Here is a 26,802-nt window from a genome sequence, read left to right as displayed (position 1 = left end):
GGCGGTGCCACAACACAGAATTAGCATGGCGGTCTGGGCATCCCCTCGATCTGCCACCACCACCCACGTCATCACAGCCACGATGGCACTGGGTTTCTTAAGGCAGCAATGCTATGGCTCTGCTTTTCTCTCACTTATGAGCAGAGCCACGGCTTGGGGAACCAGATGGACCTAGCACGTTTCCATTTGGTAGGTTCTTGCTAACTTGTAAAAGCTCATTTCCACAGTCCGAATGACTGCTGTCTTTCTCAGGCTCAGCCAGTCAGCTACATCTGATGGAGAAGAGGCCGGGGGGGGGGGGGGGGGGAGCTAGCAGCCAACCCAAAAGCCAGGGGTTGTTGAGCAACAGTGGAATTGTTTCTAGCTTCAAACTACAAATATTTGCACATCTGTGGCACCAACAGTTCTGTAAAACACACAATGCTGTAACCAAGAAAACAGAAATCTTGCATTAGCCCACCACCCACAGAGCTAACTGCCTGCCTGGACTTTAAATGAATTGCTTACCCGTGTTGTAAAATGCAGCAGGGAGAAGAACCTGGAGTAAGAGGTGAGGATGAAAGCTCTTTGTCTCCCGTAAAGTAAATGAACCAACCGAGCAAGCAAACAAACACGGGAAGCAAGGAAAAACAATATCAAAACAAAAACAAAATCTAACCGGAGTGACAAGCATCACCACAATAGAAAAGACGTACGAGACAAGAAATGCTTCTGAGAGGAGAAAAGACAGCAATCAGATCAGTCCGGTTCCAGGGATAACAGCAGAAGGCTGGAGTGGCAAAGGGAGAGCTGCAAGGAGGAACAAAGACACCCAGAGGGCAGAGCAGAGAGCAGGTACAAGCAAGGAGGAGCAGAGAAAAACACAGGCCAAGAGGCAGCAGCAGCAGGGAGGAGGCAGAGTCTCACTGCAAAAAGTGCATTGGTGTGGTGCTGGAGAGAGTGTGTGACTCAGCAAAGCTCCAGCATTCTCCTTGGTCAGATTCTGGGCTGCGGTGCTGTGACATGCTCCCTTGCCACCCCTCCCCACCATGATGGGCTGAGCCCTCTGAAACAATGAGCAAAAATACAATTTTCCTCTCAAGTTCTTTCTGGCACATACTTTGCTGTCAGAAATGATAAAGGGATATAAGATGGTCATTCTCGATTGACAAAACTTGGAAGCAGCCAAGGTGCCCTTTATTAGGCAAGTAGAAAAACACAATAGGACCATGAATAAATGAGGAGCTATCAAATCACGGACAGACATGGAGGAATCTTACATGCTATTTCAAGTGAAAGACGATAATAGGAAAATCCTGAATATTATCTCATTCCACTTCCCTGACAGCTAAAAAATGACAAAGCCACAGAAACTGCTAATGAATCAGCAGCGGCTAAAATCAAGGAGAGAGAAGGACCACAGAGATCCTTACTGGAAGTACCATGTGGTGCTAGAATTGGGAGGGGGTTGTTGCAGGTTTGTCCAAATCTAAAGAGTGAACAATTCCAGAATGAACCTAATATCAATGACAGCCTGGGTGATCCTGGCACATCAGCATAGGCTCAGCCACTGTAATCAGCACAAGAGTACATCAGGGGCCATGCACAGCCCGGAGGAGGAGCACGTGTGAGTGTGAGCACAGCTCGGGAGGAGGAGCACGTGTGAACACAGCCCAGAGGAGGAGCACGTGTGAGTGTGAGCACAGCTCGGGAGGAGGAGCATGCGTGAACACAGTCCGGGAGGAGGAGCACGTGTGAGCTCTTCATATGATGGATTTTGAGGTGAATCTTGAAAATCTTTAAAATATAAATCTAGACCCCCTAATAAACAGATAAGCAAAACACGCTCCAGACAGGTCAGCTTTTTATTCGATCCCTATGTCCTGTCTAATTTGCAGCTGTTTCTGCATAGATGAAAATGTGGCAATAGATTTCCAGGAAAAATCAATTAAATAGAAAATTGTATGATGTCTTTGAGAAAGAAAACCAGAAAAACAGAGAGACAGACAAGGGGAGAACCTGTCATAAATCTGACCCTATATCAAGAGCTTTAAAAAAAAATCAGTTGAATTTGCCAAGAATTTCATATTATTTCTTACCTGAAATTTAATTTTTATTTTAATTGTATCTATACAGCCTTCAATTTGTTTTACAAAGAATCACCAAATGTTGCATCTGGAGCTCTTCACATGCACTGCAATGGGAGAGAGAAAGCTTTGTATCTGTGGATGGTCACGAGCCTCGGCGTCCCAGGCTAGGGGTAGGCAGAGGCTAACAGTCAGTGTTCACTGGCTTTTATTTCTGGAGTCTGAGTGGCATGAGTTATAGAAATAAGGCGAGGCCAGGTCCATCCTAAGGGGGGACTGAGCCGGGATCTGGTGGCCAGCAGCAGGAGAGGGGCGCTCAGGACTGCTCCCGATCCGTGCTGCTCTGTCCTTGCTCATAAAGTCTCTGCTAAAATGACATTTCCCTCAAGGAAGAGGCCTTTGAGTTCAGGGCAGAGGGGACAGTGCCTGATTCTGCCAAGAGGTTTTACAAGACCCCTATAAGGAAGGAGCTCAGAAAACATTACTTCTCGGTATAAGAGCAGCTTCGGGCACATTCCAGGAATCGCAAGAAGGCTTTTGATTATTGCTTCCCAGTGTTTGCAAAACTGGCATTGTTGCCAGGCAATGTTTGTTGAGACCTGGTGTACACTGGGTACTCTGCACAGCAGTGGTGGAGGTGGCCAGCCAGAACCAGACATAAAACAGACAGCTACACCAAGTCTATACAAGGATTGGGCATCACAGCACGAAAAATGAATGCTTGAGGAAGAAAGATAAACGGGGCTGTTAGAGTCAGCTGCGTGAGCGAGGTGGCCAGGAAGAGCCTTCCTGCAGGGAAATGAGGCCACGGTAGATACTGTGCCTCCAGCTTCCCTGTCAAGGCTGGAGGTGACATTCCAGTATTCACTCTGGGGAGGAAAGTCTCTTCCGGTGCTTCTCTCAGCACAGAATTCTGTCAGGCCCGGCCCAGGCAGCCATCCCATTCATCAGAAGACCAACATTTCACAAGACTGAGTCTCACCTTGTAAGCTTCCTATTAGAGATAGACCAGTCTTCGCTAATGTCCCCAACACATGACTGCAAGCAAAATAGAGCCCGTTTATATGGAGTGCAGAAATGTTGTCAAGCTTAATTAGATGCCATTGTCACACTTTCATTAGCTATTAACATTATGCAAAGATAAACTAATACAAAATGAGTTCTTCCATTGTGACATAATTGTAATTTTAATGGCTACACTATGACCATTAAGAACTCAGTGCATATTTTCAATTTTCCCATTAGTGGGCAGTTACTTATAAGGTTTCCTATTATGATCTGTCCACAGAGACCAAGTTATTAATGCCCCCATTTCCTATGATGAAAATTGCAGCGACACGGAATGCGCAAGAGGACAGCCACGCTGAAGTGTGTGCCTAAGGAGGTTGCAAGGCAGAGAACACACAAGACATGAACGTTCTTATGAGAAATTCTGATTTATAACGCTTCCTCAAATCCATTCTCCCTCATTTTTTTCTCCTTTGTGGCCCTAAGTCCTCAACTTTTTCCTAAGACAGTTCCCACGGTATAAAATATTCAGTAGCCTGTGCTTTGATATATGCCTTAAACAGTTTTCACCATGCCGAGAATTAAATTAAAACCCCACAAAGCTATTCCTGGGAAATTTCAGGGTTGTGTGAGAAGAAGCAAAATGCTGATGGACAGTGATTCGTCTCTCAAGATGATAAAGGATAAGCAGAACCTCTTCAGGTAAAAGGAGATGGTGACGGCGGGCGGTGGCAAGAACTGCTAAGACTCCCCAAAGCTGATAACTGATAGGGACCCCACCAAAAGCAATGAGCAACATCTGCCTCTGAAGCAGCAGGCCCCCTCCATGGTCTCTGAGTAAAGGATTGCACTGTATGTGTTTGGAAGACACATCAGAAGTTTATGAGTCCAGCCCAATGGCACCGGGCCTTCGTGAGCTGCATTACATCGTTCTGAGGTCCACAGTGTTCCTGTGGATCTGCGTCTGTCTCCTGAAAACGGGGTTACGTATCAGTTATTTTTCTATTGTTGTGACGGTATGCCATGACTAAAAGCAAGATATGGGAGGAAGGTTTTATTTTTGCTTACGGCTCCAGAGTTCCAGAGGGATAGTGCCCACTGGTGGCAGGAAGGCAGAGAGGGCAGCAGAAGCAGGAAGTTAGCTGATCACACTTCCATCAACACACAGAAAGCAAACAGAAAGCAGGACGTAGGAAGAGGGTACAAACGCCCAAAACCTGTCCTCAGGACTTCCTTCAGAAAATCTGTGGCTCCTAAAGGTTCCATAACATCTACATGCAGTGCCCCTAACAGAACCTTCAGACATAAGCCTTTGGTGACACCTCTGACTGAGACCACCACAGGCTACCTTGTACTGTACAAGGTTTCTGGGAGAAATTAATGAATTGGAAAGGCTTAAATTCAAGTTTTCAAGAGGGTCATATCTTATCTACCCTATGGCCAACTGCCCTAGTTAGCTTTCTCATCCTGACCAAAAGCAGCTTTGGAATAGGGTTTATTGGGCATATACGTCCCAATAACAGTTAATCATGGAGGGAAGCCAGTGTAGGAACTTAAATAGAGCAGAGACAGGAACTCTAAAGGCATGCTGCTTATGGCTTGCTCCCATGGCTTGCTCAGGTTGTCTTCACACTTGTCCAGAAGTGGCACGTCTCATAATGGGCTGGACCTCCCCTATCAACTATTAATCAAATAAATGTTCCCACCGGTCAATCTGATGGAGGCAATTGCTCCTTTGGGGTTCCCTTTTCCCAGATAACCTAGTTTGTGTCAAGTTGACAGAAAACTAACCGCACACACTTCTAAGGAGATTTTTAAATGGCCAGTGTCTTTCCCTGAGGAAAACCACCAATCAAAGCCCTCAATAAATATGCTGTTAAATTATTTGATAATATGATTCAAAGCTTTTGTTCTTCCATCCCAGGACAGCAAATTCAAGGATCCTTGCACACGGTAGGTCACTGGATCTCAGAAACTGATATGTAAGGCACACCACAGAAGCCCGGGATCCAGTTTCTGAGAGTGTCTAAGCTGAGGAAGTGGGATATCCTTCACAAGAAAGCAGGGATCTACAGAACACACTGAGAAACACTGCGGGGGTGGGGTGTCAACTCAGTTCTGGGAAGCCACAGCAGCCAGCAAGCATGGTACCAGTCTGGCATTCAGAGGAACCAGGGAGGGAAGCCTCACAAAAATGCAGAGAATCTTGGGAAATTTACTAAATTTGCCTTAATCTTAGGTTTCCTTGCCCACAAAATAAATGTGCTGGACTCATTTTTAGCTCCCCCTGCCACCTCCCTTTCTCCTCGCCCACTAGAGTTGTTAATGGAGATTTTTGAGATATATATGAATTCTCGGGAAGTTTTGCAGGAATCTTTTTTTTTTTTCTCAATGCAGAACCTCACTGAAACATTCGCTTTCCAGGTTTTTTAACAAAACTATATCACTTCCATGTGCTCCCTGGTTACCAGAATTTCTGATAGCAATTAGATTTGTCTCACATGCATAGAAACAGAAACAAATTAAATGCTGATTAACAGATATGTCATTTCTCACAGATGGCACGTCTTAAGCATAAATGTCACCATGATAAAACTCTCCCAAGGCATACCAGAAGGGTAAGGTTAGGAACCAGCTTTACTCCAGTCCTCAGAGACCCTGGTCCTTCTGTTAATGAGTCAGCATCCCCCAAAGCCACACGTTCCCACTCTACAACTGGGCGATTCTGTGTGTCAGCATCCTAGGTGTGCTGAGAAGGGGCAGCATCAAGTTCCGCTGAAAAAAGTCTCACACAGTAGACTGGTAAGAGCAAATTGGAACATGTCACACTGTAGTGACAAGGAAAATGGAGTTCAGTGCATGGGTTACCGAGAGGGTGGTGAAGGGTGTTGCCAGGGAAGGTTCTCTGACAAGATGGCATTTGAATCAAGACCCAAGAGAAACAAAGGAGAAAAATTCTGTCACTACCTGGTGGTGCTCCGGACGTATTGAATTATGGAGACTATATGCTTTTCAAAATAGGAACATGTGCATTATCATACGCTAACATATTTATGAGCTCATATTCTGGATAGACTCCGGGCTTTAGAAGTACACAGTCTTGATTTCCTAACAGGTCTGTAGGGAATTCAGGTACAATCTCCAGCCTATGGACTGTCCATCAGTGAGGCGGAGCCTGGACTTTGGCCTAAGGCTTACTTTCCCCCAAGAACACATCTTGATTCTCTGCACAGCCTCGAGGTCAGCATCGCTTTAACTCACACCAGGATGTGCATGGTCTTGGCTGGGCTTCTGGGCTGCTTTCATTTCCTACCTACTGACATCCTGATGAGTGTTATTTATAAATATTAAAAACAAAGAGGTGAGACTGGATGCAGAGAGCCTGCCAACACATGCCAGAGCCTCTAGAGATCCTGGTAAGGGTAGAGAGTATGTCTCAAACATCAGCAGCTCCTCTGCATCTGGACATGGCCTGACATCCACTTATCACCCACGGAACATGTACTCAGAAATGTTTGCAATCGGCATGGACGAAGCTACTCTGAGTTGCCTATCTCACACCCAAACGGATGCCCCTCCTAAGCGGGGGGTGGGGGGGTTCAGTAGGAGTCTATGTGGGTAAGGGCATCTGGGCATGTCAGTAAGCAGGATGTTTTCTGATGAGAAGTCACGCAGCTGCCTCGGCTCCTAGCAGACGCCGCTATTTGGTGTATATTTCAAATGCTTCCTTTGCATAGACCCTTTATAGAAAGCAGACTTGAAAAGGGAAGTCACATCCGCTCACCAAACCTCGCTCGCACCAGAGGCAAAGTCATGCCTCTGGTGTGTGACTTCTGGGCATGTGGATGAGCTGACAACAAAATAAACCGCTCCTAAGGAGGCAGAATTGCTGCCACGCATCATCCGGCTCACTGCAATTTACATGGCTTGACGGGATGAGACTGTTATTTTCGTCGTGGTGATGTGCAAAATCTTAAAATGGGGTGTATTTTGGGAACACCTAATTAACTCCTTAGCTCCACGGAGGTTTCAGCTACGGCTCCGAGCCATGAGAGGAGCAGAGGTGTGCATCTTGAGCCTTAGTAACTGCAAAGAGACGGTCCAAGGACTTGAAAGGAGACCGCTGGCAGAAAGCAGGGAGGGTGAGACTTGCACTCACATAGTGCTGCCTTCCGAGATGTCTTTTATATCGCATTACAAGGGATGATTTTATAGCTGAGGGTTATTAATCATCGAGACTGCAGACAAGGACACAAAAAGTCCATCTCTCTATTCACTTTTTTTTTTAAAATAACAAACATTAACTAATATTGATCAAGCTGTTTGACACAAAACTTTGCCACAGCCTATAATCAGTAACCGAAGTGAGAGCCACATTTCCCACACAACTGCCAGGACCTTGTGTCACACTTATAAGTAATGGCCCGCTCCTATGGAGCGCTATCTGCTTAATGGAGAAAAATGCTCGTCATAATTGGGAAATTCTTCTTATTATTTAATATTTATTGAACACCCACAATGTGCTTGGCAGCAAATACACCAGCAGCTCTCTGCCCAATAAGCACCCACCTACTAAGAAAGTAGGGTGTGCCAGTTCTACGGCACTTTCCACTTGTCTCATACTTCATGGATTTCTTTCCAGGTGACTGAGTTGCCAACAGTTCGATCTTTGGAGATCTTCCCCCTAATCCAGGTGTGATGGTCATGAGTCATGATGAAGGCAAACAGAAGAAAAAGGGCGGATCCATCACAATCCCCATGGAGAACAAACAAGAAAATGTGCGCCATTGATGGAAGAGAAATGGATGCATCCCTAAACAAAACTGACTGTGTCTGTTATAGCCTGGCAGACTATGACTTAGAAACACCGAGAATATGGCGGTAGGTGGTGTCAACAGTCCATGTGACACAACGTAGGATCACAAGGGAGATGGGCCTCTGGCATGCCTCTGGGGGATTACCTTGTTTGTACTAATTGAGGGAGGAGGATCTCACACTGTGCGTGGCACCAGCTCCCGCCTGGGACTCCAAACTGTACAAAAGTGGGAAAAGCCAGGTAAGTACTAGCCTGTGACATTCATTGCTTTTTTCCTTCCAACTGTGGTAGTAATGTAACCAGAGACTTCAAATTCCTGTTGCACATTCTGGACTATTGTTTGAACTGTGACCTAAAATAAAGTTGCCTTGTGCAAAATGATTTTATCATAGCAACAGAGAGAAAAACTAAGACAATCATGTGCTGGAGAGCTGACCTGGACACCGGAGCTAGGCATTGCTGTGCGCTTCTTTGGGCTGCTCATGTGCGCTCTTCTGCAATGAACTGTTAGGCTGAGACACTCAGCGCAGAACAGTGATATGAACAACTTGGTTCATAAAGAGTTCATGGGCAAAGAGCTATTCCCAACAAGAACTTCCTTAATAGGCCTGTCAGCCTTTCTGGAAAATCTCTACTATATCTCCTCATATCTCTAATCAGTGCAAACTCAAGAAAATCCCACACGTTCAATATTCAACTATGTGGAGAAGCATTCTGGGACCACTAAATAACCTGTTCACAGCAGGAGATAGCATTGCACATGCAACTGAGCCTTTGTATGATTTATCCTATATGGTTTTTATTTTAATGAAAACTGTTTTTAGTCTACTTATTGAATATTTAATATACAGATTTTCCCCAGACCCTATGTTAGTGTTTTTAAGTTTTGGTTTGCTTTTTCTGAGATAGGATTTCTCTGTGTAACAGCTGTGGCTGTTCTGGAAATCACTTTGTAGATTTTGAGTAATAGGCTGGCCTTGAACTCAGAGATCCAACCTAACTCTGCCTCCCGTGTGCTGCCCGACTCAGATCCTAAATTTTAACCAGTTCTCTACATCACACAGTTTCATAATTTCTAGAAGAGGCTGCCCATCTTTGTGTCAGTGTCTTGCTTTTTTAAGCTTCAAAGATGTTGTTCATTGACTGTGCTTCCTTAGTCTGCCTTCTCCATAAGGAAAAATACGATGCGTGGAAAATGATGCTGGGCTTTGCCGTCAATACTGGAAGGGTCCTCCTCATCCGCTCGGGTGAATCAGACAATGAAGAGCTATTTGGTATCTTAAATTTATGGATATACTTTCAAGTATCCTCAACATGGGTAATTAAAGCAACAGAGAAACTGCACACACAGACAGGTAAGGCCGTGACGGTCACCGCTATGGAATGGTGCCCAACTGAACTTCAAAGGGACACAATGTGACAGGAGTGCAGGACAGAGAGACAGTGACGAACTCAGGCATTGTTAGGGAAATAAACACTTCATGAGCAAAACTGGGAAACTACAGTAGACTAAGCGCACACCCACGGTTGGCGCTTCGCTCGGGAGCCGGGACAGGGTGATTAGTCTATCCTGAATGATGGAGTGCCACACTCCTCCACGCTAATGAGCAACAGCATCTGGCAGAACTGCAGAGGGGCTTGAGACAGTGGCAAAGAAAACGCAGTGCTGCAGGGGCATTTGATCCCGAGCTGAAGATCCCCGCCACAAAACTATCACAGAAACGCATTCGAGACATTCGAAAACACGACACCAATGAAAGGGGGCAAAATATAGCCAAAATAATTTAATGTGGCTTGATCCTTCTCCGACAGAGACCCTCTCAGAGTGTGGACCTAGGCCCTGTATAGCACTGCCTGACAATTTCCTAGAAAAGCAGAGCATTTGAGTTAAGGTGTAGCCCAGAAATGCCAAGTAGGGTACTCCAAGCAGGAACCCAGCAGTGTGTGTGGTATGTGTGTGTGTGTGTGTGTGTGTGTGTGTGTGTGTGTGTGTGTAAGAGTAATCAGCTCCCAGGTGACCCTGATGTGAGCTGCAGGCCTGAGACCACTGTTCTCCAGGTAAAGAAAGAGAGCTTTGCTGTTCTCACTGGATAGCTGGTCAAGTCAATCTAGCCAACTACATTTTGACTCTAAGACCATATACTAAAGAATGGAAAGCAGTCAAGGAAATTCCTTAGGTAAAATGGTCACAACTCCGATCCTAGTATTTCCAAACGGACGGTCTCTGCCATGAGATCACAATGCTCTATGCATACGCTTGATGCTCTTCCTGAACATCCGCAACTCTTGCTTTGCTGTCCAGCTACGAGGAAGGACCCTGGAAAACAAGTTTTACAAGACCACCTACACCCCTTCATGTTTGTGTATCTCTAGGTCATTCACCACCAAAAGGAAAATTCTGATTATCTGTTATATAATCCACACTATTTGAGGTCCTCGGTCTGTATCAGTGAACAAAATAATGAACCCTTCCCTTTTCCCTATATGTATCCTATTGGGAAGGTATATCCTATTGGGAGATAGACACAAAAGAAATAAGCAATGAAATAAATAAATACATTATAGAACATGGTAGACTGGAAAAGTCCATGAGGTAAAATTAGGAAAAGTGGAACAGGGTAAAAGTTGGACATGCTGGACAGATGAAGTCTGTATTTCCGTCTCAAATGTTGTGATCAACTCACAGAGCTGGTGACAAACAGATGGCCATGCACCATGAGGGAGAAAGAGCATCCTGGCAGCATCCTAGAGCAAAGGTACCCAAAATAAGCATGAAGGTGTCGTAGATGATCAAACTAAGTTAGACATATAAAGCTCAGAGGGGAAAAAGAGGACCAGGACTCCAACAGAAACATTGAAAGCCATCAGGAAAGCATAACCTTGACTGAGGATATGGCCCCAAAGGTGGAATACGTGTCTAGCATGCACGATGCCCTGGGCTTGATCTTAGGCCCACAGGCACTGAGTGTACCGGTGACACCCATGACCTGCATATGAAGGACACAGAAACAGAAGGACCAAGAGTTCAAGGGCATCTTAGCTACCTGGCAAGTTCTACACCTGCTTAGACTTATCTCAAAAACTAAAACTGAAAAGGTGAAATGGGGTAGGAAAATATGAACAAAATTTTAGAAATATAAAAGCAGAGGGCTACCACAGGGTTTGACCAAAGAGGGGCGTGATCTGAATTATATGTAAAATATTTTCAACATTTTTCTTCAACTGTGGGCCACAAACTCACCAAGCATTTCTGCAGGTGCTAGAAGATATGGCTGTCAGTTTTTTTTAAGCTCAATATTTAAAATATTTCTACTATAATAATTTACAGTTTTCCTATCAGAGAAGAAAATGTTTGTGTGTTATTTTTTTAAAAAAGAGAACTAAAATGTGTAGCTGGCAAATGAAGCCAGATAGTTTTGCTAGAGGTTTTGATCCTCTGCTTGGGTCTTTTGTTTTTGCTCTGGGAGGGAAGTTCCGTTTGCCACCTAAGGATCAAGGGTGTTGGTGGGTTCAGGTTCTCCGACTGGGTCTGTTCATGAAGCAACTGGCAGCTCAGAGAATTGTGAGTGAAATTTTGGAAGCTGCTTTCCCACTGGTGAGAAACTAAAATAGAATGCTGCCTTTGAAGAATGGATCTGTCAGTGACTTATTACAAGCCCAGCGCCCAGCCATGAAAACCCTAGACAAGGTAGCAGATTTGCCAACCTTTGGCTAAGATGGAGCATGGGTGGTCTCTCTGAATAGATCTGGGGAAACTTTGCTATCAGAATCCAGCCCTACAATTTATCCATTCAACATTCCTGTGAGCCATCTATACAACATAAAACTGCTTTGAAATTCACTAGCATTTCATAAACAACAAAGAGATTTTAGGTTTTATTTTCAGTAATAGGCACTGAACACAGGACGTTGAACACACTAGGCAAGCTCTCTACCACTAAGCTATCTCTGGTCCACAAAAGGATTGGGGAGAATTCATATTCATTCATTTACTTATTCATTCATCTGTTAAATATTTACAGGATGACTATTAGAGCCAGGAGTCTATCATTGTGTTTAAAGAAACAAATACATAGAGCTGGTACCCTGCTAAGGTGTTTGTGGACCACCTGATGAGTTTAGACACAAGCACCAAAGGTTCAATGATAGAAAAAAAAACACACAAGCTATGATTTTTCAGAGGAAATACAAGCTTGATGTGGGCATGTTACAAAGGTTTCATGAATGAGGCAGCACTTGACTTGGTGATAAAGTACGGCCTGTCTCTGTGTGTACCGTGATGCAGGAAGGGCCATTAGCAGAAGCAGCATCTCTACAAGCACAAAGGCAGATGTGTGAGCGACAGGACCTGTATGAAAGGCAGACAGTAGCACACCACAGCCACAGCAGTGGAAACAATGGAGGAGGGGAAGTGAGCGGCCACTGAGGTGAACTCAAGGAGCACTGACACACCTGAGAGTCCCTCAGCTGAAGGGCACAGTCCAAAGCACACGGTTTACTCTAGAGATGGCCATAACCAGCAGCCTTCACTACGCTGTCCCAAGGAGGAGATGGACAAGTGACATGGTGTGGCCGATAACAAGCACCCTTGAATATGCTTCATGACTGACTTATAATAAATAGGACAGGGTCACAGAATTGGGATCTAGCTATAGATTACCAAGGTTATTATCAAAGTCAGTTAGGAAACAGTTATTCTTTAACTGCGAGTGATATGTTGTCTGTCCTTCCACTCAAAGCAATTGAAATAGCACAATGTAAAGTGGTCTCCTCCGATGAGCAACATTGGGCCGGCCTGAGTTCTCAGTGAAATGAAAACTCTAGAGCCTAGTTCCAGGCTGCCCAACAGTCCACAGGATGCACACTCAAGTCAGGAAGGGCCTATGCTGATCTGGACAATCAACTGTTTATTCAGGGAAAAAGCTGCACCAGGAAGACTAATTCAAAGAACAGTATTCCTGTAACTAGGAGAAAAGGTGTTTCCCAGGAGGAAGCGGTCAGCACCAAGATGTTGCAGTGCACGCTGCAAGGCGTGCTGAAGCGGCTGCTCAAGCAGCCACACTCTAGAAGTACAGGTGAGCCCAACAAGTTTAAGTGAAAGTGTGTGTGTGTGTGTGTGTGTGTGTGTGTGTGTATTTAAAGAGTAATTTTACTTTAAATTATGTGTACATATGTATGGGGCTGTATGCACGGGAGTACAGGTAACCTTGGAGCTCCGAGGCATCAGATGCCCCTGGGTCAGACATTTTGGTTGAGAGACATCTCATGTGAGTTCTAGGAATTCAGGGTCTCTGCAATAGCAATATATGATGATCTTAGCTACGGAGCCAACTCTTCAGTTCTCAGCTCTATTTTTAAAAGAATACAGAGAAAGAGTTTGTTCCTAGTTCACAAATCTTAATTAATGGTAAACTAGTGTTGATGAGAGAAAGATAGTCTAAATAAAGAAATAAGCAAATAAAGAAATGCAAGACTAGGAGAAATCCAAATTACAGAAAGAGGTAGGTAACTGTGGAGACAAAGCTTATCACAAATAACCTTTAAGGTCAGAATTGGACATGCAGTTCTCAACACGGCTTGCACAGCTCCCACTGAAGACATTCTGCCTTCACCTGTGCAGTGTTCAGAAGCCACTGTACTGAAAGGACTGCTGAGCGCAATGTCTCCTTGGACTTTCAGGATAGCATAATCTCTCCCCTCAACAAGCTTCTCTCTATTCATCCCCTCGTGTGTGTGTGTGTGTGTGTGTGTGTGTGTGCATGTATGTATGTATATGCATGTGTGCATGAGCGTGTATGTGTGCATGTGTTCTGCGTGTGTGTGTGTACTTTTGTCATGGAGTAATTCTCTCGTACACTGTAAAGATTTATCACTCAAATCAGTTTAATAAAATGCTGATCATCCAGCAGCTGGGCAGCAAGGATTAGCAGGGCAAACAAACTAAGGATGATGAGAAGGAGCAGTGTGGAATCTGGAGACACTGACCAGACTGAGAGAGAGAGAGCAGAATGCATACACAGTACTGAGAAAAGGTGTCGCCACATGGCAGAGCATAAATGAGGAATGTGGATTAACTTAAAATGTAAGAGCTAATTAATAATAAGCCTGAGCTATTGGTTGAACATTTGTAAGTAATATAAGCCTTCTTGTGATAATTTTGGGAAGCTATTGTTGGGTATTTGGGACTGAGTGGCTCCAAGACAGGAAGCTTCCACCTACAAGTGTGTATGTGTGCATGTATGTGTGCATATGTGCCTGTGTGTATGTGTATATATGTGTGTGTATAAGTATGTGTGTTTGTGTATGAACATGTGTGCTTGTGTGTGTATGCATGTTTTAAATACACAGAAGTCAGTACAGTTATTTTGATATATCATAAGCATTCCTCTTACCCTGCTATGCTGAAGAGATGGTTTCTTTTTATGGGATTTTTCCATTCCCAGCATTTGTGCATTACAGAGGAGCCTGACACAGGCTTCTTAATAATGGAAAAGGAAGTTCTCTGTGCCTGGATGCTGGTTAGCATGAAGCCAGAGTTCTGGATACCTCCTTATACTTCTGTAACCCTGGAGTCCAACGGGTCTGTCACAACTGCTGTATGAATTCAGTATTTCTGCCAAGTGAAGGACAATTCAGCCAGGGAAAGACCATTAACTCCACTTCCAGCAGAAAAAGTGCTAAGAGGTAGTTCCCAATGACAGTCTTCCAAAGGACACAAAGAGAAAGCACATGCTTTCCACTGTCTTCTTCACTCCAAGGCTTCTTCCACTTTGCCTGGTTCCTCTCAGTCCCGATTTTTCTGGGGTTGGGAGTTATTTATCGAGCATTAGAAGCAGCTTGATGTCTTTGTCACTGGAGTCGGCACACAAAGGACGCCACTTCTTTGGGCGAATGGGGCACATTTCCTCAGCCTCATGTGCTTTGTGTGGACTCTCCTCTTTGCCACTCTGTGTTCTTTGAATCCGCTTGCCTTATGCAGTGGCAGGGACCCCAGATCCTCAGAGGAGACATGAAACCCCCCAACCTACAAACTACTGTGAGTTTGCTAACCAGAGGGCTGTGAGCCAATTTAATCCCTAGAGTAATAATAGAAGAAACTTTCAAAATGATATAAGCTCCAAGAAAATTTCAACAATGACCCAGCTGAAAGAATTAAACCCACACTGCCCTTAAGACCCTGGCTAGATAAGGAAATGGTCAACACATGATAACAAGGGTCAACCAGTCAGGGTCAACACTTGTCTGATTTCTCTTTCTCTCCCAGAGACTGGGCGCGGCTGATGGAGCGCTCTATCAGAAAGGAGTGAGGCGGAGAACTTGCTATATACAAATCATTGTCCCATGCTCTCTGTACCTCCTGATAGTGGCTGTCACATCTTCAGCCTCCTAAATGATACTTAAAAGCGGCCCTCTTTCCTCACCCTCTTCACCTAAGACAGGAGCATTCAGAAACAACATTCCAATCGCTCCTAACTTTCATTAATCTCACCCATCCTAAAGGCGGAGCCACACTGCTGTCAGCTAATTACGACCTATTTGGGGCAGCTCAGAGTCCTTTATCAGCCTAGAATTAGCTCTGCTCTTTTAATAGTGATGATAGCTTTTCTCAATTATTAGTTAATTAAATAATGTGTGTACATCTGCCAACACGTTTCTGAAGTGGGAGGCAAGCGGCAATTGCCCACCTGCCAGAGGTTACAGAACAGCACTCACGATCAGTCTGTGGCCTTCGGGGAAGTTAATACTCACCACACACACCTGTGCATGCCAAGCACATACTCTCATCCTTCAGGGGGAGGGGACCATGTGCCGCTGTCAGCCCAGTAGTACCTCCAGGGGGATCTGTCTAAAGATGCATTAGGATGAATGTTGGCTGCCAGCACGATAGGCTTATTTATGCATACCAATCATTCAAAGGGGCAGCACAGAGACATTTTGGTCAGAATGTTTTGAATATAAAAACCTTTCATTCCAAGGGTTTCCATACAGAGGAGATGTATGGAATTCGTAATTTTTGTTTATCAGAATTACGTTCAGTAAGACAAAGCCATAAGGGTGGTCACTGTCCAACAATCTGACAACTCCAGAGAACGAACAGATGTCCTGTGCCAGCTCCCAGGCTCCCCACAGGTCACACTCACTCACAAGCCAGAGTCTTAAGCAGTAACTAACATAAGAAGAAATGGTTTCTCATCTGGCTTGAAAAGAATTCCAGTGTATGTAAGGGTTAGTCTAGGATCATCCCAAGAAAGGAAGGCATCTGAGCACTGTTTCCACCAATACACATTTCCTCAACAGGAGTCCCTTCAGAAAGAGAAGAAAGTGCTATGCCTGTCTACCTGTGTTGCGAGGGCACGTGCACACATACAACACACACCGTAGGGTGAGCGTGTGTGGAGATCAGAGAACAATTCCCAAGAATCAGTTCTCTGCTTCTGCAACTGGGGCCACAGAGATCAAATGTGGGCCTTGGTTTGGAGACAGACACATTTTTCCACTGAGTTGTCTCATCAGCTGAAGGCTGTATTCAAAAGGAACTTCGATGACTGGAAAAAAAAATGAAAGAAAGAAGAAGAGAGGGGAAGAAGGAAGGAAGGAAGGAAGGAAGGAAGGAAGGAAGGAAGGAAGGAAGGAAGGAAGGAAGGAAGATTGTAGGGAAAGAGATATATGAGTAAGTACACACAGGAAATACACCACTCAATTAAAATGCATGGACCATATCTTAATCCTGATTTGAACTAATACTTAAAATAGATGTAAAAGAAAACTTGAACATCTACGGGACAATGTTGACCATTGCAAGGAATCAAGAAATATTTTTCTTTGAGGAACTAAACCTAATAATGTTTCTATCAAAAATCATTTTAACTGTCAGTGACATCAACATTTCAAGGCTGTAAATCAGCAGTGATATGCTCTCTCCATTAGAATCTGATGATCAGGGTGCTATCTCAGTGGTGCAGTACTTGCCTGGCAGGTCTAAGGCCATGAGTTCGAGCCTCGCCAAGCATACACAAAGACAAAAATGAGAACTTGCTGATAAAATCTGGAAGCAAAAGTGAATGAAATGAAACAGCTTTACAACAAAAGTTAACTTAAAGAAGACCCCTCGCTCCTCACTCCTTTCGGTATGCAACTATGTGTGCACACAACAGCACCCATTCTAGCCACGAAAGAAGAAAATACTGCAGTCTTTGGGGAAGACCCATCCAGCACACATCCAGCAGATGCAGCCTTACATGTCGGGCATGAGCGCCTGCCATTTAAACACTTTCGGTACACAGTACTTGTAAGAGGCTTGCAAAGATCACGTAGCTGATCTGCCATTACTCCAAGTTTACTATGTATTGTAAGATAAAGCAAATGATTAATTGCAATGCTGTTCCTGGGATCTTTGATTGGCAGCCTACCATAAAGAAGACATGGACGTTAGACATGCATGCTAAGATAAAAGCCTGGTGGGCCTGAATTAGAATGGAAAGGCTCAGTTCATGACGATCTTATAAACAATGCACACAGCATATATTGTTTATAGTTTAGCTCTGCCCACTCTAAAGGCCGAGAAACAAAGATCCAACCTTGTAATAATGAACGCCACACTACCATGATTTATATTCTTTTAACAACTAGAGGAATCAAGGCTCCTTGGAGAATGTCTGACTACAAGTTCACAGGAGGATATGGATAAGGGCTGAAGAACCTACAATCCGAGGAAAGAGGGAAGCTCTCCATGACCTCTCGTGCATCAAGAGCAGGCAAAGCCAATTTGAAGACATTCAGAGCAGGCATCATACTTTAGAATAAATAGATTACAAATGTTCAGATACACTTAACTGCTAGTCAGTGTGTAAATATTAGAAGTTATGGACATGTGGGTCACTTCAGAGGATGCCAAGCAAGAAACTAATGCATCAGAACCAATCAGTCTTTTGTCTGATGGTAACCAAGTGAGGGCAAATCTCTCTCTACAGAGTACACCAGCAATCAAAAGATAAAACACCACCGTTTTGCAACTAATAAACTCCTGCCTCTAGACAGTTATCACTAGTGGTTTCTACCACAAAGAGAGAAAGCTCTCAGATATTCTTACAAGTATTCAGTATACATTAAGTATAATCATGTGATTACAAGTATCACAAGATGCTCATAGCAAGGAAATAAATAGTAATTGGATCTGAATCCAGTCAATCTCAATACATAAAAACCAATGTCAAAGAAATAGCACGGGGAGAAGTTAATAAAACAAACTACATGGTAGAAAACCCAGGTGGCTAAGTTTCTTCAGTGAGGACTGGTGTAGGGAAAGAGTTATATGGGTAAGTACAGACAGGAAACACACCACTCAGTTATAATGCATGGACCATATGTTAACCTTGATTTGAACTAATACTTAAAATAGATGTACAAGTTTCCTTGTACAACAGGACAATGTTGACCATTGCAAGCTAAGGATACACACAGTGGTGTGGAGGAAGTGTTTGTATTTCCACATAGGGTGTGGAGTCTTTCATTGGTCTTTTAAAAATACACAGTAAAACATTTAAAGATGGAATAGAGAGAAGTCTGAGGTTCCCTTCAAAATAATACCTGGGGAAGGAGAAAGTGTGTGCGATTCAGCTGGACTAACATGGGTCATAAGTTAGCAATTCCTCAAGCTGAGGCCTGGCTCTACAGAGACTATGAGACCACCAGGCTCGGCGTTTGAAGATTTTGTTGAGGTTGTGAATACAGCACAATGTGTATGAACCCATGATGCAAAACCAAATTCAGTTTAAATCTCCAAAACACATGTGAAAGCCTGGCAGGGCCCCTGAGTGTCTGTAAGGCCACAACTGGCCCTGGCACCTCACCGCCCAGCCAGCTTAGCCGAGATGGGAGCTTCAGGATCAGTAAGTGACCCTGTCTCAAACAATAAGGCAGAAAGAGTGACAAAGGAAACACCAGGCTTCCACCCGCAGTTTCCATGTGTGTACACGTGTGTCTATAACAAACATCTACCCACTCAGAGAGACTCTGAAATCTGTCGTTGTGTGCAGAGAACCCCGGTAAATCATTATATTCGGCACAAGCAGGGCTGGATTCAAACCATAATGAGATGGAAGTTTCTGAAGTCCTTTTGATCCACAGCACACTGACCAGTCAAATTCTGCTTGTCCTCCCTTCTGCAGAGCTCTAAAGAACCTGCAGACGTTAGTTATCCTGTCTGCAGTAGCAGGGGAAGTAACAGAGGAAGGGAAAACCGAAGAAGCAAAACTGTACCATAAAATCAACTGACCTTTAAAAGAACTTCGGCTTTAGTGACCCCGTTGATGGAGACAGCACATCTGACGCAGCAGAAGCAGCTTTACTCAGCACGGACACAGAAAACCACCTCCCGATGCTACCCATTCTCTAATCTTTCCACACCGTCCTCTGCGACACTGCTGTCTCAATGAAAGCTCACAGGAAAAAGTCAACGTGATTCAAGCACCATGAACAAATACCACACTTAGCTCTTCTCTGATACCCCCAAATGATCCTCAGGCTTATCATTGTAACCAGGGGGTACCCTAAGGGATAGCTCTAATGAAAAACCAAATACATCTAGTTAATTGCATTGCTCGGGGCTAGTGAGAGACCAGAGGTTTCTGGGGCCCCAGGAGGATGGTCGTATTCATACAGAATGGTGCTACGCATAAGTACAATTCTTGCAAATACCAGATCTGCCTGTCTCTTTGGCTATTCGACGCCGATTTGGATCTCACCTTTGAGGTTCTTCCTACAGAGGAGAGACTCATGCTATCATGTTGCTCTGTCTTGTATTCTAGGTGAAACTGCATTGTAGGCGCTCAGAAGAAGACACGCTAAGTGAAAATCAGCCCACACTAGAAATAGGTCCATTGGTCCACCTGAGTGCTGCAAGTGTGTGTATGCCTGTGTGTCTGTGTGTACATGTATGTGTGAATGCATGTATGTGATAAAATATAATATATACTGTTTATTAAGAAACTAAAGAAGACACTCTTGAGGGTGAAAGTGGGGGATAGAACACTGGAAAAAAAACAGATCACAAAAAGTCCCTGTTGAGACTGCCAGTGCATGGTGAGCACAGAAATTACCCTTGGAGACGGCAAATCCCAACGCTCCGCCACCGGTTGCCCAATAGCTACAACACTCTATTCGATGCTATTGAGTAGTCAAAGACAGGCATGCATTTTAAGGAAATCAGATTGTTAGCACTGCAATTACAGTTGAGCCAGGAGAGGTAGTGGAAGATGGGGAAGGGGTGAATGAGGGGAACTTGCCTCGAGCAGAGAAGGTGGGGACAGTGACTTACGAAATGGGACAGAAAGGTGTACGCACCAAAACTTAGGCAGCTTTTTTGAATAATTGAGCCGAGGATATTGATACTTCATTTCTCTTTAAGAATCCAAGTGTTAATGATTTTAAGTTATAAATAATGCCAATGTGGTACTTTGTTTAGTGTAGTGTTCAAGATCACAGGGCTATTGGTATGTGTGTATCTATGCAGTTATATTAGAGGATTAATAGTCTATTCTGTCTCTGGTTTCCAGGAGGCAGAGGGAGCCACGGTTCTCACTTAAGATGGCTTAAAAGCCTGAAATTCCTAAGTATTTCTGTGTCGAAAGAGAATGTGAAGACATCTTCTTTTAGCCAAATATCCAATCTAATCAATAATAAATTGAGCTAAATAGGAAGAGATCTAAGGACATTTTGGAGAACTATCCACCATTTCTCGGAGCTTCAAACTATTAAAATGAAGCAAACAGACAGCAGTGTGGGTGGAATTAATGGAACCTCCTTGTTGGCTCCTGCAGCCATCATAACAATCAAAACCATGTAGCAACTGGTTTAAAAAATAAATGTTCATTTGATAGCGCGACAAAGATTCACCATAAAAGACAATAAAAGTCAACGAGGCTGTTCCAGAGGGGACTCACCTGTCTTTCCCAGTTTCCTCCTTGAAGACGTCATCACAGTAACTCATCCGCTGCTCCGTGGTCACGTAAATCTGTGCGTCCGGATACTTATCAACTGTCTTTTTCAGCATGTTGTACACAATGCCGTTCCCGTCCTTCCTCATGTTGCGGAAAGGGCCCCAGATAACATAAATGGTGTCGCTCGCCTCCTTGAAGAAATAGTCAGGGTTTTTTAGCAAAAGAGGAACGCTGGTGTGCGATACGACGCGAACCATCGTCACGTGGCCGACATCTTCCTCAAAGCCCTTGGTGGGGGCGTTGTTCATTCTCCAAATGCAGGAAGAGTGGTCTATCTCCTCGCCCACCTTTTGCCCCACCATCTGACCTGAATTGGACACTATGGCGCAGTGGTCACAGTCGAGCTGCAGAGGCTGGAAAAGAGAAAAGGGAAGACTGTCATGGAATGAGTTCTCAAGGAGCCGAAATGTCCCTCACCGCATGATGACTGAGTATGGGATTACCTCCGATACATATCTATCCTGCAGACTCTGCTATGGGTTATCGAGTTGGCAGTGGGCGTTTATTAGAAGAGTAAATACATCCTGTTGGAAAATGATTACTTTCTGTAGCCCTATGCTAGCTTAAAATTATGTGAGAAAACAGCCATTCATGTCCACTCTGAAGGATGAGTTTTATAAATTTAGACCCGTAATTTCAAATGAAATGAGAGAATATGAAACTATTTCTTTTCTATGGTAAGGGTGCTGCCAGAGCTACAGATCGAGGCACGTATGTTGTACTTTGATATGCATGCATATCAAAATATGCAAAAATATTACAGTGATGCCTAAAAATCCCTGAGTCGTTGTATTAATGATCCCTTGAGCCTGAATTGTTTCTAGGTGGACAAGGAAAGGCCTCTCTTGAGAACACGAAAAGGCATGCAAACATCTCAAAAGCCTGGATATCTCTCCATGGAACTATCAGACTCAAAAGCAAAACACTGATGTGGGACTTGTAGTTAATACAAATTCTACTGGTAGAGCCAAGCCCACACCTTCTAAACACGAATCCTCTAAATGAGAACTTCTAAGCCTATGTCTTCTAGGTCTGGCTCTCCTCTGCTTTACATTTATTTATTATTTATTTGTGTGTGTGTGTGTGTGTGTGAGAGAGAGAGAGAGAGAGAGAGAGAGAGAGAGAGAGAGAGAGAGCATATTCATGTAAATGCCTACAGAGCCAGGAGAGGCAATCAGATCCCCTGGGATAGAATCACAGGCTGTGGACCACCGACATGGATGCTGGGAACCACACTAGGGTCTCCTGCCCGAGCAGTACATGTCCTTAACCTGTAAGCCATCCTTCAGGCCCACTAAGTCGAGATCTTCTAACAGGGCTCTCTGCTCTTAGCATTACTGTTTCCTTGACTCCTAAAATAATCACACACATCACCTTTGCTATTTCTTTCCCATACTGAGAAATCGCTCCATCTTCAAAGCAGCAAAGGAAACACACTTTGGCAAATGTTGCATCTTTCTCATCCACCTTCGATAAGATTGCACCTTTTGATGCTGAATTTGAACCCAGATGTGTTTTTTGCCTACTGAAGAAGAATAGCTTCTCTCATACAGGGTACTGTCCTAATTTCCTCTTGTTGTATCTGCCATCTAGACAGTGAAATCCTGTAAAAAATAATGCCTTTGCCTCTGATTTCAACAGAGGTCCCTGGAATATACTGGTTGCTCAATTTGTTAAATTACAAAATGAAAGAAATGGATTTAAAATAATCTATTAAGTGACTGAACCCTTTTTAAAAAAATACTTCAAGACAAATTTGTGGTACTAAAATATTCTCAGATCTGCCGTCTTTCACTTGAGTAGCCAGGGGCTACACTCTCGGAGGAAACGGTCTTTCCCTTCCCAGAAGCTAACAGCTGCTGAGAGCTCCATTGCTAGGTGAGGATAGGAAAGAGAAGAGGAGCTAGGAAGAATTAGCGAAGCAGGGTGAATATGGTCAAAAAAAAGTAAGAAACTTACTAAGAATTAGAAAAAAAATATGAATTACAAGCTAAATACTAGGGAATAAATGGACTTTCCCAATTAGTTTAGAACCGTTGCAGAGGGAAAGAAAAAAGCAATCAAGGGAAACCACATCAACCCATCAGCAGGCTGAGTGCAGCTATAGCATCTCAGTAAGAAAAATCCTGGGTAACGCAACTCAGAAAACCATCCAGACAAGGACCACACACTTGCAACTGGTCACCTTTCCTGCCAGCAGCCCCTGGCTGTCTACCATACAGCAGGTACAGTTCCAAGAGGACCAACCAAGCTAAGAAATCATACCCAAGAATTCCTGATGATAGGACACCTGCATTTAAGCTGTGCTTCTGTGCATGAACACATCATCTATCAGCATCCTGTATCATGCACTCAAAGGTGATCGGTTCAGAAAACAGAAATGTATACGTCATGGAGGTTTATGCATGTGGAGTTGTACTGGTGCGTGTGTGTGTCTGTGTGTGCACACCTGGGAACAATGGAGAGCCGCCAGAGGCACCACTGAAAAAAGGTATTGAGTGAAGGAAAGGAACTGGCCATAGAGATACCTAGGCAAAAGCCACGGCAGATGCTTTGAGGCTGGAAATGATGAACTGTGTGCTGCAGAAAGCTAATGCAGACAGCAAGTAGGCGTTAGGGTCAGGGAGGCTGCCGTGAATCACGTGGGTCCCTTGACTTCCTGTGCAATGGAGTTCTCTGACAAAGGAGCAGATGACCTGCCCTGAGTTGAACAACCTTGGCTGTTACATGAGAAGTTGGACCACAAGAGCAAAGGGTTGAAACCAGGAAGGCAAGCCACGGCTCCCACCCAGAGAAGAGGGGGAGGGACGGTGGGGTATTCAGAGTGATGGCGAGGGCGTGATGCTGACAACCATGGGCTGTATTCTGGACTGGTCCAGAAACAGAACATGTGAATGTAGATGTGAAAGGGGAAGGAGCCAGGGGTGACGACAGGCTTCCTGCCACGTCTGTGCGAGACTACAGTTGCCTTGACCTAGGATGAAAGGAAGGTGTTTGGAAATAAAACCAGGAAGAGAAACCAGGTGCTTGTTTCCAGAGTGGGCAGGTGGGAGACTCCTGGGGTAAAGAGCGCTCCAATGCATCTCATACCAAAACTATTCAAACTACTTTAAATGTGTGTCTTCCTCTGGGCATCAAAGCAGTATGGGACCACTAGGACGAACTTGAAAAAGGCAGGAAAGAATAAGACTGAAGTTATTCCTGTATCCGTCACTCAGCAGTGACAAGCATCTCACTGCATTTCCCTCTTTCTACATAGGCTACTGCAGGCAGATTGAGAGTCACCAACTGCACAGCTCAGCACCTTTGATTTTCTTCTGTTTTTGAGTTGACCTTCTCCATACCAGTAAATAATCCCTGGAGAGAATTTTAATGTCACTCATTGTTCAGCTATATAGACATGCCGTAATGTATCTATTAGCCTATTGCTGGGCATCCGGCTATTTTCTGATTCATTTCCTACTATAGAAGGTACTTCAAAAAAACATCTCTACATTCTAGAGTATTTTGAAGCCAACAGTTACAGTGTTAACTTAAACTTGTTTCCTTTCATTTCTCGTTACTCCTGTTAACATGCAACATCTGGCGAAGGCATCTGTGTGCATTGTCAAAACTAAGAATTAGAAAAAAACACAACCTTTAGGAGCCACACAGGCCCATTTGTGAGATGCCTTAGAACATTGCAATTGGGGCTGAAGAAATGACTCGGTGGTTCCAAGTATGTCTTGCTCTTGCACAGAGCAGGGACTCAGTGCCCAGCACCACATGGTGACTAACAACCATCTGTAACTCTGGCTCTAGGGGACCCTGTACCTGATTCTGGCCTCTGTGAGCACTCAGCAGGAACACCCTATACTTCCAAAATATATGCATGCACGTATATAATAACAACAAATAGAGCTTTAAAATAAACACCTCTCATCTGGAGGCATGATAATGGATGCCTGCAATTCAAGCACTTGAGAAGTAGAGGCAGGAGGATCATGAGTTCAAGGTCATCCCCAATAATCTAGAGAAGCCAAGGCTAGTCTGGGCTACCTGTTGCACTATTAAACAAACGACTTTGTGATGAAGAAACTGTATATCACCTTGATCAACTGCAGTAAGCAGCTGATAGGCCAAACCCCAGGATAGAAGAGGTCTGCCCAAAGTGGATGAACACATTAGCACACCTCAACACAGGGTTCCTAGCCAGTTCCATCGCAAAGACTTTATTAAATGAAGGCACAACTGAGTGACTTTTAGGGTCAGGCGTTGTCTGCGGCTTTACCTTGTCACGAAGAAGCCTACATTCTTTCAGACAACATGCAAGAATGAAATCTTGTTGGGATTTTGGGTAGGGCTTGACATCTGTTACCCACAGCTGAGTCCTCCAATTTCATCCTGAATCTGGCACACCAGTGCCTATTATTAACCATGCATTACATGGCTTGCTCCGACTCACCACCATCACGCATATGGGCAGCAAGATTACATCCCACTGACCATCCCAACAAGGTCCTTAAGTAGGTCATAAAACCATATTTTGGGGTACAGCGTACACAGAATGAAAAATCAGACATCAAAGCTTTGGATGTGTTCTACAAAATGTGGCAATCTGCATTGGATTTCCCAGCCATTATAATGAATTAGCCAGTTCTGCTGTAACACAGCCTAATTTAGCTAATAAGAACCAGCAGGCTGGTCTCACTTGACAATTGTAACCTTGGAGAGTGATCCATTAAGACATTGCAATCTGTTCCATGACAACGCGGGGAAGCCACAGCTGTGCAGATTAGGTCAGCAGCTGACTGGTGCCAAAGGCCAACAGTGGGGACAACAGTTTGTTGTTTGTGTGAAAAACGTGTAATGGAGAAGATAGCACTCAGTGCAGTGGCTTTGGTTGTGAACGACAGTTCCACTGGCCACTTCTGTTCACTGTCCCCTGAGTGACAGTGTCACCGTGACCAGAGTCTTCAGAGACTCTGGCAGGTGCGTTACTGGCCCCAACCCTGCCTGGCTCTCTGACTTCCTGGGCAAGGCCAGGGACACATGAGCGGACATGCTCAGAACCCTGGTAAGCAGAAGCTTCAGGAACCATTTAAAAGTATGGCAAGAAAGCCAGAGCTGACAGACAAAACCTTCCAAATCGGAATCAGAAACTCCAAGCTCTCAGGAGACTTGGCCGTGTTCCCAGGGATGCAGCCGTGTGTTTGAAGGAACCATCATCAAATTACTATGAGCCATGATCAAAGAAAGAACCTCGGTACACGTGGCTGATCTGGCAAGACCTGCCTCACCCAGTCATCCCCATTTCTTTTATTACCTCTGTCCTGTGTCTTCTAATCTCAGCTTCCTCTGTTAAATGCATTGCTGTTTCTTGTGTTCATTTATATTTGATCTGGGAGCCTCGAGTACAAATGTATTACATATGTCTCCATGGATTCATTCTGCCTCAGGAAATGGTGACTCTGTCTTCCTAGATTGAGGGCCTGGATTTCGTGAGATCTCAGTTAAGACTTATTTGGTCCAATTCATCAATCTCCATCTTAATTTCAAATTCTTCTTTTCAGTTGAATGGTCTCTATAATTTTTTTATTTTCATTAAAAATAATATGCCCCTTGGATCTTGTCTTCCGTAACAAAACATCTTTTAAAATCTGCTTGGGTGAAGAGCACAGATGGATTTAACTAATCCCTTTCTGGCAGTTATGCCTCTGTTAAAGAAAACCTACAATAGAGGAGGGCCAAGGTAAAGTGCCCGCTTAGAGTTTGATATTCCAGCAACAATATGAGAAATCAAGAATGCTGGGCATGGTGACACGCGTGTGTAATCCCCAGTACCGAGGATACAAAGGCAAGCCGATCCATAGGGCTCACTGGCCAGATGACTTAGCACACTTGGTAGGCTCCTGGCCATGGAGGGACCCTGTGT

At 44.2% G+C, this 26,802-nt stretch overlaps 1 protein-coding gene across 2 annotated transcripts in view; it reads right to left on the bottom strand.

Moving 5' to 3' along the window:
* Positions 1–26,802, bottom strand: part of St6galnac3 (ST6 N-acetylgalactosaminide alpha-2,6-sialyltransferase 3) — a 515,374-nt gene that overhangs the window by 162,090 nt on the left and 326,482 nt on the right. For both annotated transcript variants that reach the window (XM_085677523.2, XM_048453542.3), the window contains exon 3: positions 20,832–21,241. In XM_085677523.2, coding sequence (XP_085533649.1) covers positions 20,832–21,241 — 410 coding nt within the window. The remainder of the gene's footprint in view (positions 1–20,831; positions 21,242–26,802) is intronic.

This window comes from Myodes glareolus, chromosome 17 (assembly GCF_982192425.1).
Source record: "Myodes glareolus chromosome 17, mMyoGla1.1, whole genome shotgun sequence".
Lineage (NCBI taxonomy): Eukaryota > Metazoa > Chordata > Mammalia > Rodentia > Cricetidae > Myodes > Myodes glareolus.
The sequence above is the reverse complement of the archived record's forward strand: the minus strand, read 5'-3'. Positions and strand labels throughout refer to the sequence as shown.